Below are 18,895 nucleotides of genomic sequence, written 5' to 3'. Positions count from 1 at the left end.
GTAGGTTTCCATAGGTGCCGGCTGAGCTAGAGGCCAAAATCCACAGCTAGGCACTTTCCAAAAAACACTTCAGATGTCAATGCAAAAATGTGATGTGTCCATGCTGCGTTTCCTGTTGCGGGCATTAGGCCTACAGACACAAGTGAGGTATCATTTTTATCAGGAGACTTGGGGGAACACAGAATCGAAGAACAAGTGTTATTGCCCCTTGTCTTTCTCTACATTTTTTCCTTCCAAATGTAAGACAGTGTTTAAAAAAGACATCTATTTGAGAAATGCCCTGTAATTCACATACTAGTATGGGGACCCAAGAATGCAAAGATGTGCAAATAGCCATTGCTTCTCAACACCTTATCTTGTGCTAATTGTGGAAATACAAAGGTTTCCTTGATACCTATTTTTCACTCTTTATGTTTTACCAAATGAATTGCTGTATACCCAGTATACAATGAAAACCCATTGCAAGGTGCAGCTCATTTACTGGCTCTGGTTACCTAGGGTTCTTGATGACCCTACAAGCCCCATATATCCCCACAACCAGAAGAGTCCAGCAGACCTAGCAGTATATTGCTTTTAAAAATCTGCCATAGTTGGAAAAAGTTATAGAATACATTGTGGACAGAAATGGCTGTTTTTTCACCTCAATGTCAATATTTATTTAGTTTAGCTGTTACTTTCTGTAGGAAAACCTTGATGGATCTACACAAATTACCCATTGCTAAATTCAGAATTATGTTTACTTTTTAGACATGTTTAGCTGTCCAAGATCAAGCACTGCTTTCACACCTATTTCTGGCACAAAACAATAGTAAAAATGGGGTATGTCCCAGTAAAATGCCAATATTGTGTTGAAAATGTGGTTCTCTGATTCAAGCCTGCCTGTTCCTGAAGGCTGGGAAGAATGTGATTTTAGCACTGCAAACCATTTGTTGATGCCATTTTCAGGGGAAAAAACACAAGCTTTCTTCTGCAGCCTTTTTTCCCCATTTTTGTTTTTAAAAAACAACATTTTTGCTGTAGTTTGGCAAATTTCTTGGTCTCCTCCAGGAGAACCCACAAACTCTGGGAACCTCTAGATTCACTAAGATGTTATAAAAAAAGGACACAAATTTGGCGAGGGTAGCTTTTATGGGCAAAACATTATGAGGGCCTAAGTGCCAAAATAGCCAAAAAAAGTCTGGCACCTGAGCAGAAAAGGCCTGGCATCGAAGGGGTTAAAAGTGGCTTAGAACCTGCTCCTTATTTACCTGAACTTACCATTGGCTTATTCCAAAGTCGTTCTAATGTACCGGCTTCTGAGTGGACAGAACATTGTCTGCTTTGACTTCTTCCTCTGCTTTGTCGTCCATGCCTTGTGGAGTCTGGACGAAGTAAAGCTTCCGGTCACTGCCAGTGGCTACTTACCAGTGTCCTTCCACTAGTTATTCGGCATTTTGCAGGTACTTTTTTTTCAATTATGACCAGCACTCCATAGGTCATATTCATTTTCTAGACACTGGGAGATAAAGTAATTTGCCAAGAAAAACAGGCTGTATAGCTGATGCCCCAACCTGGTTCCCCAGTGCCAAAGTCGGAACAACAGTTGTAGCCAAAAGATAAAACTTATTTTTCTCAGCACATGTGCTGAACAGACATTTATGCAGCTGTGCCCACATGCTTTGTGCTTTGACTTTTCTCCAGCATGCTTTAGAACTGCATTCAGACCTCTGCTCTGGCAGCAGAGTGTGTTTAGGGAGCTGCTTATAGGGCATAAACAGGGGGTTGTAATGGCTCCCTGCTCTCCAGCAGCATCGGTACTCTGCTGAGAGCCTTCGGGGGCCTGAGCTGACGACACGAACCTCTGAGGTGAAAGCAATGAGTGTACCATAGCGGGTGTCATGCAGGTCAGGGGTCAGAGCTTCTCTTACAACACAAACTGTAAGTGGCAAGCACCTGTGCACAAGAGGTATTGGGGAGCATGTGGTTGTCGAGAACAGCTTTGCCAGTATGCCTTTTTTATATGTGACAATCTTCCTTCTAAAGAGTGTCCTTCCTTCCTGCGCAGGCCCTTATCTTCATGTTTATGGTGATGGAGTAGATATCCTCTGTGACCAAATCTCAAACCACTCCCAGTACTAGTCAGTTGAGAGACTGACATGTGACTTTAGCTCACGAGACACCCTATTCGACACATTTTAACTTACTGTTCACCAAATGTTAATAACTGATTTTCTACATAGTGCTTTATTGCAACAAACTGATGTAATAACAGGTGTTACTATTTTCTAAACCATTAGTACTCCTGTTGTTGACACTGGAAGGATAAAAGAAGCATTTAGCAAAGCCAGTAGGGTTCCCCCAGGCAAAATCTATTGGCTTTGCCATTGTTTGTTTCATAGCGTTTTTTTTTTTCTTTAAGTTATATTGCACAGCACCTCAACTGCTCTGCAATATGTACAAAACATTAACAAAGTTCATAGAATTTGCATAGGCGAAACCTATTGGCTTTGCCAAGGCTTGTTTTTTAAGAGAAGGCAGTTGTCTGCAGGACCACTGCCTGCCCTTACAAAATATTTTTTAAACATTCACAAAGGAGAAGGCATTCGAAGGGGACATCTTCCCATTTGCGAATTAGTTACCACCAAGTTTGAGTTGGTGATAAAGAATTAATGTTTGGCAAACCATTAATGCAAACCATTCAGATTCCCCATTTGGAAGGGACATCCTGAACATGCGATTCTGTTTGTGGTCACAAGCCCAAATTGCGATTCACTAGAATCACAGTTTGGTGTATGTACATATGAAAAATCATTTTTTCCATCGCAAACGGCCTGATTCTGCGAATAGGCGATTTGCAACCAAACAAATGCTTTGTACACCTGGCCCTCAGTGTGCTTTACTTACGGCTTGGAAACACTGCTTCTGGCCGCCTTGATATTTTTCACGAGTGCTGCTGAACTTTTATATGCAGTTCCTGGGTAGGCGTTTACTCTTTAATGCCAGTCCCTTAAGCTGAATAATATAGGTCACTTTATTAATGCATCTATTCCAACATTATGCCTAAGACTGGTTGTAATGAGCCCACAAAACCACAAACCTGCTGTCAAAATATTTACCTAGTGAGGTAGTGTGACCATAATATTGACTTCCAAAATATTGTCATGGTGGAGGTGGTAATCTACACTCACCTAGACAACATTTTGTTAGTTACTGGTGTGGCAAAGATCTTTCCATACACAAATATAACAGTGACATAATGGGATGTAATAAACCTTTGGAGTATCAGTTACTAGGAGTTAAATTGGCACGGGGGCCTGCTAGGGATTTGTGGGTGCTCTGGCAGCATCTGAGTGTTTTCAGTCTCAAATAATTGCTTTGGTGTCTATTGTTCCATGTCATTTTTCACTTAGAACCAAGTGAAAAACATTGTAGATCATATCAAAATTAATGGCACTTCAATAGAAACCATAGCCTTCTGAATCTTGGATACAAGGGGGAGTGCTACATTTACAAATAGATCTTATTCACAGTTGCTGGCACTTCATACATGCATTACTGGTAATTGCCCTGATTAATCTGTCTTTATATTTGAATTTGTCTTGTATCAACTTTACTACAGCTGATACAATGTGTGCATCACAGCAATAAACTACAGTGTACATATTCTAATTTGTAAGAAAGGGAGTTATTAGTGGACTGAACACCTGGTAGCTGTTTCACAGAGTAGACAGTCTGTTGCTCAGATTCCCATTATCCTAATGAGGCTACTGGATTTGGCGGCAGAATCACCTCAATTTTGGGGTACTGAGTACAATTCCACACCATATGACACTTGTCGGCCCAATCTGGGTTTTCTGGCCAACTAGCAGTGCCTCATCTCCACCCGAGAGTGGAGATGATTGTGCCAACTGGGTGCATGACAGAGAGAACTCCTCAGGGGACTCGTGGTCGATCAGATCTCATTCCTTTATCTCAGTTACATTAGTCTCACACAGGCAAAGACAAACAGAAGCAGAGTATAGTTCAAAAAGGTTTATTGGAGTAATTGCATCTTAGATAATATGGCATGTATCGCAATAACTAGGATGATAAAGCACACAAGAAGCAAAATGGTGACAAGAAGAGTGAAACACAAAAACAGTCCCACCATACTGTCACTAGGAATCATATAGATATATTCCCTTACTAAGCTATTTTAGAGCATAGCGTGATAAGCCCTAATTTGCCATTCAGGTTTTCCCCCTGGGAAGACATCATCTCCATACCTGAGCAAGGAAGCATGTTGTATAAAAAGACACCGTCCCCATATAGGCCATGGATTGGGCAGTCTAAGCAAGCAGCTGTAGCGAAGACGTTCAGCAGTCAGCATGCAGTCATGGTCATCTGGCTGGAATCTCCCTCTAACGTGTATGGGACAGAGGCCTGTTTTTATAATAAAAGAGTTGATGTTCTAGGGAAAGGTCCCCACGTAAGGATATGTATATTTCTGTGAATGTCAGAAACACACCGTACTACTTTTGCCGGAAACCCTACCTGACTGCAGCCTTGTGGAAAGCACAAAGTGAAATGAATCCTATGCTAAGAACATAATGCTTTTCTAGGTGAAAGAACAGCCAGATAGAGAAAATAAAACAACACCGCAAATGTGGCTAATGCTTGAAAAACAAAGCGATGCTGAATAAAATGGAACTAGGCTAAAGTGCACAATGGCAGGCCTAGTCTGCTAAAATAATGTGTCTATAACATGGCTAGATTAGCTGCACAAAAAGGTTTAAGCGAAATGTGTAAAGTATTTAGCAGTATTAAAACAATTATAAAGTCAAAACACCACGCAAGAAAAATCCCACAGCTGACTTCTAAAAAGAGAGAAATTTTAATTAGAAAATGACACTAAAAGTATTGAAAAACAATAAGGGGAGACAGAGATGTGAATTTTTGAAGTTTGATGACCAAACGTGCTGAGAAAAAGTAATATATATGAAGGGACTATTCGCAGACAGGGGGCTTAGGTGCAATTTCATGGAGTGAGGGTTGGATACACCAAGGGTGTCATCCCAGTTAATCTTTTTACTTTTTGACTTAGTATTTTTTATGGAAGTGGAAGTCTTCCAGCTGGGTATATTGAAGGTTGTATCTGGTGAAGTCTTTTCAATGTCAGATAGCTGTTGGATGAGGTTTTACTATGGACCTGGGTTTTGACAGGAAAATACAGATTTAGCACTCTCTGATGTCCTCTCCTTGGTCAGATACTTTTTGTGCCTTTGCCTTGTCAAGACTTGTACCTTTGGACTTGGCCTCTTTTTGGGGTCTCAGAATCCTTCAGAGTGGCCCACCTGAAGCTGTATTTAATGAAGTCCTCTCAAAATCACCTTTTTTTGTCACAGTGTCCCATTGAAGCTCTGGTAGTATGGAAAGTCACAACATTTTAAGTCCCAATTTATTAGATTTCAGGAGCATTTCCTCTTGGTCTTTCACAAGACTAGCAAGCATTCGGGAAAGCACTAATAGGCAAGGCCTTGGGATCAAACATTCCTTATTTTTTAAGTTCTAATTTATAGTTAACTATAAATGGGTGTCGAGTAGGCTCTTATTATTCTAATGAGACTACTGGAATTGAGTTGCAGAATCACCTGCGGTGTGGGGGATTGAGTCTAATACACTACAGGGGACACCTGTCTGCCTAATCTGGGTTTTTCTCCGGCTAACTATCAGTGCCTCATCTCTACCCAAGAGCAGGGATGACTGGGCAGACGAGAGCATGACACAATTGACTCCTCAGGGAAATCATGATCACTCAGATCGCATCCGTTTCTCTCAGTTACATTAGTCTCACATATACAAGGACAATCAGAGGCAGCGTATGTTTCAATAAGATTGTAATGAAGCAACTGCATCTTAGATAAAAAAGCATGTACTGCAATAACCAGGATAATGAAGCATGACAGGATTAAAATTGTGACAAGGAGAGTGAAGCATAAACATAATGCTACCATATTGTCACTAGAGTCATTAATATAATTCCTGCATAGGCTATATTAGAGCACAGCATCTTAAGCTCTAGTTCTGCCCTTCAGGTTCCCCTGGGAAGACATCATCCCCCATACCTGAGCAAGAGGTCTGTAGTCTACAGAAGCAGCTGTAGCGAAGCGTTCAGCAATCACCACACAGTTGTGGTCATCTGGCTGGAATCTCCCTCTAACGTGTATGGGACAGAGAAGTGTTTTTATAACGAAACAGCTGATGTTCTGAGAAAATGTCCCTGTGTAAGGATATGTATGTCTCTATGAATACCAGAGACAAAGCGTTACCACGTTTACTGGCAACCTATCTTACTGCAGCCTTGGAAAAAACACAGAGTGAAAGAAATGTCTTGTTTAAGAATGCAGTGCTGACCTAGGCAAAGAACAGCTAGATAGAGAGAAATAAAACAAGACTACAAATATGGCTATTGTTAAAATACTAAACAAAGCTGAATAAAATATATCTAGGTTAAAGTGCACAGCAGCAGGCCTAGTTCGCTAAAATAACATGCATGGAGCTATAACTAAAATGGCTACATACCATGGGCAGGCCTCACCCAAGTCCCTTTAAAGGTAATTAAGTTTCTGAACTCTCCCCAACTGCCTTCCTGAGCTGAAATGAGTCACATACCTCACCTCCAGGTATTTTGCCAAAAATCCACAGCCATAGTCTCTTTTCTGTCAGCAGTTTTCACAACTAATCTAGGGGAAAAACTGATAGGGGCACAGATGCAGGCTGGCTAATGATAATTAGTCTACTGGAGCTTCAGGCAGTCATAGTATACCTATTTAAAAGTTATATTCACCAATTAATTGGATTTCTAATAAATATTAAAACTAAACCAGTTTTGAATCATCTCTGTAGCTTATCCCAAATCAAAGTGAGCAAAAATAGTATTTCAATAGTTCTTGTTTTCCTCATAGGATCAGTGACTTCCCTGTAAAGGGGAAATAGCATTTAAGGAATAGTCACTGTAGGAACATGCCTCCATGAAATTCATACGTTACACTTTTAAATGTAAGGCATCCTACCTTGAGGGCCTTCCCTTGGAAACATAATTAGCATTTAAAGGCAAAGTTTTCCTCCTGTCAAGGATTATTTTGCAAGGTACTCCCACGTTTAAAAGCTGCAGAAGTCAGGCAACTCATGTATGCCTGAAGCCATGATTTCTTTTTCATTCTAGTAGATGTCCCAATATGTGCTGCCTCCAACACAAGATATTAACTTTTCATGACACAGTTTTATTTTCCTGCGCCATGTACTATGGCCTTAGTGGGAAGTTAGATGTGCTAATTAAGATTTAGCCAATTCTGTCATGTCAAACAGCACACACACTAGGGACTTCACAGCAGTGCCCTATTGTGCGTAGGGCAACAGTCATCAGTATCGGTCCACAGATAATTTCCTGCATGGGCCTTCACATCAGGTTCAATTACTGTAGGCGGACTGTCATACTTTTAGAGTATTTATGTCAGAGGGGAGTTAACATTTGCATAGGAACTTCATAAATATTAAATAGTAGAGTTAGGATAAACAATCTTCAATATGATTCTGTATTCCCCTATGGAGCTATCAACAGCAATGCTATGATTTTAGCAGTGTCACCACCTCTTTAGTCTGGAACTCTGGTGCACTTCTATAGACATGTTTTAACCAATGTAGGAGATGTTTTATCCTGATCAAGGCACGTCACACATTGTCTTTATCTAGAGACATACTTTCTCCTATTTCCACCACGTTGATGTTTCTTCAAGCTTGTTTAAGATAACAAATAATTTTGTTATGTGCTTGTGTTCCTTCCCCTTTTCCATTCATGTGCATGTAATATCATTTTAAGTTCTGGATGCCTAGAGCTAAAAACATAGTCTTTCTGACAGTGCTGCAACACAGGCCTGTCGAATATACCTCAATGGAAGGCTCCAACAAGAAGAGAGCCCATTGAAGTTTCCATACTTCTTCACAACAACAGAAGCATGACCCATGGTGTGATAGTAAAATGGAGATTCAGAAGCAAAGCTCTTGTCTGCCAGTTTAAAACGGTGCCAGATGTAGTTCCTTGCTCCATTATTTTCTGTCCATCAATCATCATGATTTGAAAATGAGGCTTAGCTAACTTCAGAATATGTTGTATTTTCCATTTCATGGTCTTTTGATCTTTCTTCTCCCTGATCTTCACCATCTTCTTCTCTAAAAACCTTCTTCAGGGCTTTCTCAAGGCATTTTTTAATGCCTTTCATGTTGTGCCTACCCACGAGGTAGTAGATGAAGGGATTGGCACTGCTGTTGATGGAGATAAAAATGTATACCGTGAAGAAGAAAGCACCAGCAGAGAAGTCTGAAGGGACCACCTGTAGGTAAAGCAAAAGCCATAGAAGCCTCATGGGTGCCACTGAAAAGAGGAAGACGATGATTGTTGCCACAATGACAATTATTAGCCTAGATGACTGGCCTTTCGTTGAGGTGCTCCAGGTCCTGAGGAGCAGGATCAAGCTAGATATAACCATAATGGGTATACACACCAAAAAGACCAAGACTGATAGAAATATCTGAACAGCAGTACACCGCTCTGTTATTCTGCTAAAACGCTCAGGAGGGCATCCCAGGTTGTCCACCAGAGTCACCAGAAAAGAAAAAACCCAAATCAAGGCACATACAAGGATGGATATGAACTTCTGTCTTTTGTAACTATATCTGATGGGATAATGAACTGATATACACCTCTCCAGGCTAATGGCTGTTCTGATAAACATATCTGCATAGTTTGCCAATCCCAGTATAATCTCCAGTACAAATAAAACTTGCATTGGGTTGGCTATTACTCTTTTCTCCACAAAAAGAGCAATTGTAATACACATCACAATGGACACAAAGATGAGATAGATCAGGTCAGCAATGGCAAGGTTTTTGATGTACATTGTATTGTTGGTGCGCCTAATCTTGAAGCTCAAGTACCAGAAGATCACACCGTTCCCAATTATCCCGAGAAGAGAGATGAGCAAAATGAAACTAGCCGCAACAATAAAACTGGTTGTAGAATTGTCCAGCGCTGTCTGATTAAACTTCCCAAGATCTGTGCCATTGAGGGACACGTTTTCTATTCCTGCCATGGTGATGCCTTCAGAAGGACAGCTGTCAGAAGAAAGAACATATGTTTAGTTCCAAGAAGTTATCTTTTAGTAGCAGTTTGAATACAGAGGGCCTCATTTACTAGTTTGTGCCACAGGACAGCACAGCAAGTCACTTTGCTGTGCTGTCCTGCAGTAAAAGTAAAGGGCAGGAATCCCCGTATTAATGAAATACAGTGCATTCCTGTCCCTGTCCCTTCTGCCTGGTCCAGACCAAGGCAGGCACTCTTGCACCATGGTGCAAGGGTGTCTGCATTGTTGGCACAATTGTTTTTGTGCAGGAAGGAACAATCAATGGAGGTGTTTTCCTCTTTGAATATGTGCTGCAGAATGGAGCACATATAGAAAGAGGAAAAACAAGAAGAAATATTGTTATTTCTCCTCATTACACCTCTCCTGGGAGGTGCACAGTTCTCACGCATTCCCATGTTTACAGATCCTTGTAAATCTGGGAATGTGTCAAAACCCATGGGTTTTGCATGAGAAAACTCATTGCAACACCCGTGGAACGCCTCCATGACGTAGAGTAAGACACCACAGAGCTTTGCACTGCCTTGTCTTACTCCATATCTATGAGGCCATGCAAAGCCACACAGAGTGGCTTTGCATGGCCTCCTAGATATGCTTGGGAGGCCTGTGCCACCGGAGTGTTATAAAAACTGACGCTGCAGTGGCCCAGGCTTCTTGTAAATGGCGCCCTGAGTTTATACAAGTATATTTAGTAAGAGATACATACATCTGAAAACAATTAAGCTCCACCCTGCTGTAGATGGTCAGTTTATACAGATCCACAGAATATGATCCTCGATCCCTGTGACATCCCTCAGTGCAGTGTAAAATGTGCCTATCCAGATGATTTAGGAAAGGTTGTTAACTTATCATGATGGATATGATGTAAAAGAAAACCAAGGAGAAAATGGGTCACTGTTATGTAACAGACTCTGGACAAAATACATTTTACCAGATAATATAGAATGATAAACATTGAAACATTTTAAAGAATTAAACACATGACATCATTATAATAACTAAACCGTCTCTGCTAGTTATGGCAAAGGAAGTTCAGAGATTTCAGTGTTGTTGGACTTTTTTGCTTATGCAGGGTCTTCTCCAATCTTTTTGCCTCTTGCCTCCTACTTTTTCTGACCTGTTGCTGTTGGCTGTTGAACTCTGAACACTTTACCACTGCTAACCGGTGCTAAAGTGCATATGCTCTCTGTGTAAATTGTATGGTTGATTGGTTTATCCATGATTGGCATATTTGATTTACTAGTAAGTCCCTAGTAATGTGCTCCAGAGGTGACCAGGGCCTGTAAATCAAATGCTACTAGTGGGCCTGCAGCACTGGTTTTGCCACCCAAATGAGTAGCTCTGTAATCATGTCTCAGACCTGCCACTGCAGTGTCAGTGTGTGCAGTTTTAACTGTAAATTCGACTTGGCAAGTGTACCCACTTGCCAGGCCTAAACCTCCCATTTTCTTACATGTCAGACACCCCTAAGGTCGGCCCTAGGTAGCCCCAGTGGCAGGGTGCAGTGTATGGTTAAGGTAGGACATATGGTAATGCGTTTTATATGTCCTGACAGTGAAATATTGCTAAATTCGTTTTTCGCTGTTTCAAGGCTTGTCCCTCTCATAGGTTAACATAGGGGCTACCTTTACATCTGATTAAAGTGTAGATTCCCTTTGGGAGCGGATGGACATTTGGAGTTTGGAGTCTCTGAGCTCACAATTTAAAAATACATCTTTTAGTAAAGTTGATTTTAAGATTGTGCGTTTGAAAATTCCACTTTTAGAAAGTGAGCATTTTCTTGCTTATACCATTTCTGTGACTCTGTCTGTTTGTGGATTCCCTGCCTGGGTCAGTTTGACAGTTGGGCTGGTTGCACCTCACACTAGACAGTGACACAAAAGGAGCTGGGGTGTAGTCTGCATTTCTTGATGAGCCATCTGTGCTAGGAGGGAGGGGAGGAGTGGTCAATTACACCTGAAAGGGTTGTGCCTGTCCTCACACAATGCAGTCTCTGACCCCCTGGTGAGTGTCTGGGGCCTGGCCTGGGCAAGGCAGGATTTCACATTCAAAAGAGACTTTGCTTTGAAGTAGGCCTACTTCAAAAGATAAATTGGGTATAAGAAGGGCACCCAAAACAACAGACTTTAGAACACTTCTGGAAACAAGAGGAACCTCTGCCTGGAGAAGAGCTGAAAAGCTGATGAGAAGTGCTGCCCTGCTTGTGACTGTACTTTGTGGAGCTATCCTGCAGTTGCTGCTTCTGCCAGAGTAAGAGGGCAAAGACTGGACTTTGTGTGCCTTCCATCTTGTGAATAAATCTCCAAGGGCTTGATTTATAGCTTGCCTCCTGTTGTTTGAAGTCTTAGGGACAGCAAAGACTTCTCTCTGCCAGCACCTGGAGTTTCTGGAGAGACTCCTGCTCTGACAAGTGGTGCCCTATCCAGTCCCTGGGCCCTTGAAAGGAAAGCTGGTGGAAATTGACTTTGGACGACTTCGGACCGACGCCGCTGCTGAATCCGGTGATGCCGCCTGCAACCGACTCCGTGATCTTCGCTGGAACGCGGCGACCTTCGCAGGCCCGACACCGCTGCAGCCCTGATGAAGTTCACGACTCCGTGGAAGTAGCCGCACCACGCCATGACTGACGCCGCTCAAAGTGCGCGGATTCAACATTTTGCACGACGCCGCGATCCCCGACTTTGCGCAATGACTTGTTTTCACTCTTCACCAAAGGTACTGTACTTGGGGGTCTACGCGACTCCTTGTCCTGCCCCGCTGGTGTCGGCTTGTTGGGAACGAGTCCGTCACGACGCCGTGTTAACACCTTATCAAGGCATTTTGTGTTTCTAAGCGCTATTTTTGAGTTTAATCTTTAAAAACTCATAACTTGACTTGTGTATGTCGGATGTTTGTTGTTTGGTCTTGTTTTGTTTAGATAAATATTTCCTATTTTTCTAAACTGGTGTTGTGTCATTTTGTAGTGTTTTCATTGAGTTACTGTGTGTGTTGGTACAAATACGTTACACCTTGCACTCTGAAGTTAAGCCTACTGCTCTGCCAAGTTACCAAGGGGTTAAGCAGGTGTTAGCTGAGGGTGATTCTCTTTTACCCTGACTAGAGTGAGGGTCCTTGCTTGAACAGGGGGTAACCTGACTGTCAACCAAAGACCCCATTTCTAACAAGTGTCTGCCTTTCCCTGAGGGGTTTTGCTCAAATAATCACTGTGACATGGCCTTCAAAGAGTCATAAAAATGAAAATACATGGCAGAGGCCAGACATCTGCATGTGACAGTCCCTAAGGACCCATTCCTCAATGATCCTTCTCAAGTCATTGAAAGGGTGTTGAGGAAGTGAAAGGTGAGGCATATAGAGTTAGCTGACCGGCTGAAGCCTACATACTGTGGGGTTATCCATTCCTCATTGGAGCCCTGGGTATGAAGGCCTCCAAAGTAGCAAGTTGCCCACAGCGTAAGCAGAGATGAAATGCGAGCTCTGTGACTTGGGAGCGTCAGAGACATACTAAAGCTGCTTAGCATATGCATTGGCAAATTGATCAGTTAAATTGTTGGGAGCAGTAGATGAGGGTCGACCCTCCAATACGTACATGTGTTCATGGGTCCTTCCCTCTCAGGTCCACTTTGTCTCACTCTTGGTTACACTAATGTGGAATTTAAGCAGCAAAGCATCCAGCAGTGTTGATATACGAACCCTAGCTGTCACAAAGACAACTCGGGAAATATTTTTGTGTCCAATTGGCAAACTCAGTAGGACTCACAGTGATTACTGATCCCTCCAAGAGACTGATGAGGTGCTCATACTATGTCCTCTAGTGTTTGCATATCATTCTTACTTTCCTCTTGATTATGCAGCTTTATCTACTGCTTTTGTCAATCAACAATCCTTGAACACAGATCAATATGTTTCAAATTGGTTTTCAAAGCTCTCTACATGTGTTCTCTAGTCTCTGTCATCAATGTTTTACATTTGTTTATCCCAGTTGTTGAAGGTCCTTTAAGCCAATATATCATTCTAATCCAGTTTGACTACATACCTCAACTTATTTAACAATGGAGATGATCTATAAAGACATTTAAAAAATGCTTCCTCTTTTCCAGGAAAAAATCATGTTAATTTGTTAGATAATCTACCTGCTCTCAAAGTGTTGCACAAGTTGTTTTTTGCTTTAGCATGTTTTGAATGTTTGACCTCTTAATGTGATTTGATGCCTCTAAGACATGCCTCTCCCTGATAATTCTTGATTGCAATTACATTGTACCCCTGATTGACATGTAACTATTTTAAAACTAGAATTGATAACTAGACACTAAGGGGCATATTTATACTCCATTTGCGCCAAATTTGCATCGTTTTTTTCGACGCAAATTCGCCGCAAAACTAACTCCATATTTATACTTTGGCGTTAGACGCGTCTAGCGCCAAAGTTCATGAAGTTAGCGTCATTTTTTGGCGTGAACACCTTCCTTGCGTTAATGAGATGCAAGGTAGGCGTTCCCGTCTAAAAAAATGACTCCCAGGCATGTGCGTGGTATTTATACTCCCGGGCAAAAATGACGCCCGGGAGTGGGCGGGGCAAAAAACCCTGCATTTGCGCCGGATTTTAATGCCTGGGTCAGGGCAGGCGTTAAGGGACCTGTGGGCTCAGAATGAGCCCAGAGGTGCCCTCCCCTGCCCCCAGGGACACCCCCTGCCACCCTTGCCCACCCCAGGAGGACACCCAAGGATGGAGGGACCCACCCCAGGGACATTAAGGTAAGTTCAGGTAAGTATTTTATTTTTATTTTTTTGTGGCATAGGGGGGCCTGAATTGTGCCCCCCTACATGCCACTATGCCCAATGACCATGCCCAGGGGACATAAGTCCCCTGGGCATGGCCATTGGGCAAGGGGGCATGACTCCTGTCTTTGCTTAGACAGGAGTCATGTTAATGGGGGTTGGGCGTCGTAAAAAAATGGCGCAAATCGGGTTAAGGCGATTTTTTTGCCTCAGCCTGACTTGCCCCATTTTTGGACGCCCATACTCCATTTTCCCCCTACGCCGGCGCTGCCTGGTGTACGTCGTTTTTTTTCACGCACACCAGGCAGCGCCGGTCGGCTAACGCCATTCAATAAATACGGCGCCCGCATGGCGCTTCAGAATGGCGTTAGACGGCGCAAAAAATTTTGACGCAAAACTGCGTTAGCGCAGTTTTGCGTCAAAAAGTATAAATATGGCCCTAAGACCCCAATTATGACTTTGGCAGGTGGTGGAGGCCGCCCGCTAAAGTCATCCCGCTATCAGGCCACAGGGGTGGGCTGAACCCCGTGGACCCGAATTTGAATTCTTGGCTGGGCCGACAGCAGAAACAGTGTTTCCGTCCTCTGGCCCAGCGGGACAGGGCCTTAACATTGCAGCCGACTCCTAATGGAGCCGGCGGCAATGTGGCGGTGCAGCGGGTGCAGCAGCACCCGTTTTACATTTCACTGCCCATAATTCAGGCAGTGGAATGCGCGGAGGGCTGTGCATGGGGGCCCTGCACTGCCCTTGCACTGCCATGCCAAGTGCATGGGCAGTGCAGGTGCCCCCAGGGCCCTCCGAGTCCCCCATTCCCCCAGCCTTTCCATGGCAGTGTAAACCACCATTGACGAGATGGTGGATGGGGACTTGTAATCCCCAGGCTTCCCTGGTGAAAGACAACCACTGGGACTGCCAGGCTGCAGGCTGGTGGCAGCCTGGCGGTATCGTCGTTTGGACCACGTTGGACAGCCACGACCGCAGTGGTCTGACTGCCAGGGTCATAATGACCCCTTAAAACATTAGAAATAAAAATACCTATTGCACTGTATCTTCATTTGGTGTAGGCAAACAGGTCTTTGCGATGCCTAGTTGTAAATTTAATTGTGCTATGATATTGTAGAAGTAATTGTTTTTTTCTTTTTTATACCTGAGAATGTGTGAAGCTGTGCACTTAAAAAAAGGGCTGTCATTTGCCAAGAAAGCAAGTGTCATCAATACTCATGGTCATGCAGCAGAAACCATTAACAATATTAAACTTGGTTGTTGGGTGAGCTGATAGTTTTGCAGGTAGTCCATGTCGCCCGTTAGACACCTCTTGCATTCCATCAATTGTCTCAATAAATGACTGACCTCTTTGAGATGTCTTTACTCTTAAATATGTCTTGTAGTGGCATGGTCATAGTTGATCCTCTACTGAAATGGATCACCTCAAACCCAAAGACGGTTTGCAGAATAGTGAGATGTTGTGCATGCTAATTGTGTCCAAGGCAGCATAGAGACCCTGAAGACGCAGCCGTGTCCTATCCAGCATGCTAAAAGCTATAAAGTAGCAGTTTCAATGCTGTCTCCATTTGTTAGGATAATGGAATGGTCAGATGTTTGTCAGTTTTGTGGTTTGAGTGAAACATTTATAACTGGTAAGAATTTCCAAAGCAGAGAGAGCAGAAACAGCCTTGGGGAAGGAGGAAGGATGCCGACCTGATAAGATCAATTTTACACATGGGGTGATTTACTTATAACATTGGTGACTCTGAAGAGTATCCTTCATTTATTTAACTGCACAGTTCTCCGGGAGTCAATTCCACCACCAGTTTGTGGTTCTTCCCTTTGGCCCTGCATATTTGCTTCATGTTTTCACAAAGGTACTAGTTCAATTGATTTGGTACAACATAAAGTAGATGTTACAGTCTCTCCACACCTAAACAACAGGCCAATTTCTACTTCCTCTCTCTTCAAGACAGTCTAAGATGTACAACAACAGGTCCGCTGGCTGCTTCGGATACACATATTCTTCTTCATCTGAGAAAAATGTTGTTAATCCCACAGGTGCAAGACAAAGGCTCACTTTGGGGCACCTGTGGGGACTGTGCTTCTCTCCATTAACACAACAAACCTGTAACACAGGAGCATCTCATCTCTGATTGAATGGCAACAAGCATTCGTATGGAATTAGCAATAGCTGCAGAGGTACATGTTTGCATCAACTGGCACAGTGTCCCGCTGGTCTCAAGAATACCTTCTGTAAACTCCCTTATCCTATAATCCTGGGTGACAACAGTGGCTCTCATATGGTGGCATACCCCTCTCATTGACTGAAGGGGGGAGTTCCCTTGTAGGTGTTGTTCCTACTCATGCAATCAAGATGAGGTAGGGTTCAATCCTACTTAATTCTGATTACCTAGGGAGGGCAAATCAAGGTAGGTGTAGCACAGTCCTAAACGTAAAGGTCTCTTTAGGTCATCCATGCATTTCCATTTTTTTCCACATGCCTCCTGGGTCAGGCAGTCTTATTTAGCATGAACCTCCATTCAGCCATTCTCCAGGGACGACTAATGGTTTAGTGGGTTGTCTCTGCTGGTTATCCTGCTCCCTCTGGTTTTGTATCAATAAAATGTTCTATCTTATTCCCTGGATGTAGAACTTCCTTAGGATAGATCTTTCTCCATAGGAAGTAGAGGCTCTAACTTTTTTTGGCCAAAGGGATCCTAGTCCTTCTCTACAAGTCTGTTGCTGTCCAGGGTTCTCAGTAAGGCAGGGCAGAGAGGGTTGATGTCTTGTTTTTACCCAGGCTGACTTCGGTTCATGCCCCTTCACCATTTGACTGAGAAGCCCCATTGGGTGCTGCTGGTGACTTGGATGTCTTCTCCAGACACTTTTATCACCTCTGTTTCTATTATTTCTGGAGTTGGTGGATTATACATTTAGACTATAGACCTGTAAAAGAAAAAACATTTTGCAGAGAAATTCCACTATCAGGGTTTCAGGTGACATTGGCAATGTTCCTGAGCCATGAGTCACATTTCTCTCTGTCTGTTCCTCCGGGGTACTATCTGGTAGAAATGTGATCCATTTGACATCCTGAACTATCTGTGGGGCAGGTTCTTGATGGAATTGTCAGGATCTTCTCCTCAAGAGGCCAAGAGGACCTGCTGTCCTCTGCAGGCCTTGTAAAATGGAAATAAAAACACACAGGATGCCCCTCAAGTTTGCTCTTTCATATGAGCTTGAAAAATAAAATAATGCTCAAGATCAGATGGACACCTGAGGCCTAAGTAACTCAGGAGCCCATCAGGTGGTGGAATCAATCAATCAATCAGGGATTTGTAAAGCGCACTAATCACCCATGAGGGTCTCACGGCGCTGAGGAGGGGAGGGGGGAGAAGGGGGGGAGGAGTGCTGCTACTGCCCGAACAACCAGGTCTTGAGAAGTTTCCTGAAGGTAATGAGGTCTTTGGTCTGGCGCAGGTGGGTGGGAAGAGTGTTGCACGTTTTGGCGGCGAGGTGCAAGAATGATCTACCACCGGTTGTAGTTCTGCAGACATGTGGGACAGATGCGAGGTCGGCGGAGCAGAGTGCAGATGCCGGGTCGGGTGTAGAAGGAGAGTTGTCTGTTGAGGTATTCTGTTCCGGTGTTGTGCAGTGCTTTGTGAGCGTGGGTTAGGAGTTTGGATGTGATTCTCTTGTTGACTGGGAGCCAGTGCAGGTTTTTCAGGTGGTCTGTGATGTGGCGGTGGCGGGGGATGTCGGAGTCGGAGTTTGGCCCTGGTTCCTGAGTAGAGGGCATGGAATGATGTGGAATGACTTGTGAAGATCCTTGAATCACCTGAATTTTCCAAAGCAAATCCATAAACATTGGTGGGTTGATATTAGGAAAGTTCTATCCAGACTGAGTCAAAGACTTTGCAACCTGACCTGCGCATGCAACGTTTTTTACGCCCCCTAAGAACTGCCAGTGTTTGTGTTACTCAAGCAAAAGTGGTACGTATTTATCTCCAGAAGGGACACGCAGATCCCGCCTGGATTCGAACCAGCGCCTACAGAAGCAGCTTTGCATTATCCAACTGACTCATCCTCCTTGCCATACCTGTCCTGCCAGTTATTAGTTCATAAGATTGCGTAAAACACACTGTGCTACTGCATTCTTTTGTAGATTACATCGATGTCTGTCCTTCATTTTTAACACACAAACACACCCTGAAACCTATGCTTTGTCACACACTTATTAAAAATAGGACAAAACATGACCTACTAGAAACCAGGAACAACTAGGAACACAGACACACAAACTGCCAGACAGTTACCGATCCCAAAAATACCTACACAAGCATAAAGGCACAAAACTACACACTTACCAGCTGCTAAAATAGTCTTGACGTCGTGAATACACGCGCATAGAACCACAATGTGGTAAACCCACTGACGCACAGCCAAAGAACACAACGACGCATCAACACAGCAACACTGGCAACAAAACACGTGCCACATAAAATGAGGCGCATGCAGGAATACCGCTATCCTGAGGCCCGGAGAAGTGACTGAACACCGTCTGAAGGGGGTGTACCATACCTCTGTGTGGTGTGGAGTGGCGCGTGGGGCCCACAGGTCTGATTTCTACAAAATGTCCCGCTCTTCGGGGTAGAGTAACACGGTCAACCGTCCACACTGATGCTCATAGCCGTCGCACCTTGGAGAGAGGCAGGATTCTCCCACTTTACTCCGCGGCTCGGTGCTGCAGTGCCGGGCGCCTTCTTCCAGGTTAAACTCCTCCCAAAAATGTAGTTGACAAGATTTGAGACCTGCGCTTTAATACTCCGGCATCAGAAGTCCGAACAATGGGACGCAGCAGCTTCCAGGAAATAATGTGAAATTTCGCACCCCGGGAAATTTCTAGTGACTCACAAGCTACTCCTTGAATGTCAGGCATCCAAAAACACGCAGTCATCGAAGGACAATAGGGATATGTG

At 43.6% G+C, this 18,895-nt stretch overlaps 1 protein-coding gene across 1 annotated transcript; it reads right to left on the bottom strand.

Moving 5' to 3' along the window:
* Positions 1-3,996: 3,996 nt before the first annotated feature.
* On the bottom strand, positions 3,997-18,692 carry LOC138287434 (proto-oncogene Mas-like). Its single transcript, XM_069227857.1, has 2 exons — positions 18,498-18,692; positions 3,997-9,129 (listed from the first exon to the last, which is right to left on the bottom strand). Exon 2 carries the CDS (start codon positions 9,105-9,107, stop codon positions 8,106-8,108), a length of 1,002 nt encoding a protein of 333 aa, XP_069083958.1. The 5' UTR covers positions 9,108-9,129; positions 18,498-18,692; the 3' UTR covers positions 3,997-8,105.
* Positions 18,693-18,895: the final 203 nt, after the last annotated feature.

Source organism: Pleurodeles waltl, chromosome 4_1 (assembly GCF_031143425.1).
Source record: "Pleurodeles waltl isolate 20211129_DDA chromosome 4_1, aPleWal1.hap1.20221129, whole genome shotgun sequence".
Taxonomy (NCBI): Eukaryota; Metazoa; Chordata; class Amphibia; order Caudata; family Salamandridae; genus Pleurodeles; species Pleurodeles waltl.
The sequence above is the reverse complement of the archived record's forward strand: the minus strand, read 5'-3'. Positions and strand labels throughout refer to the sequence as shown.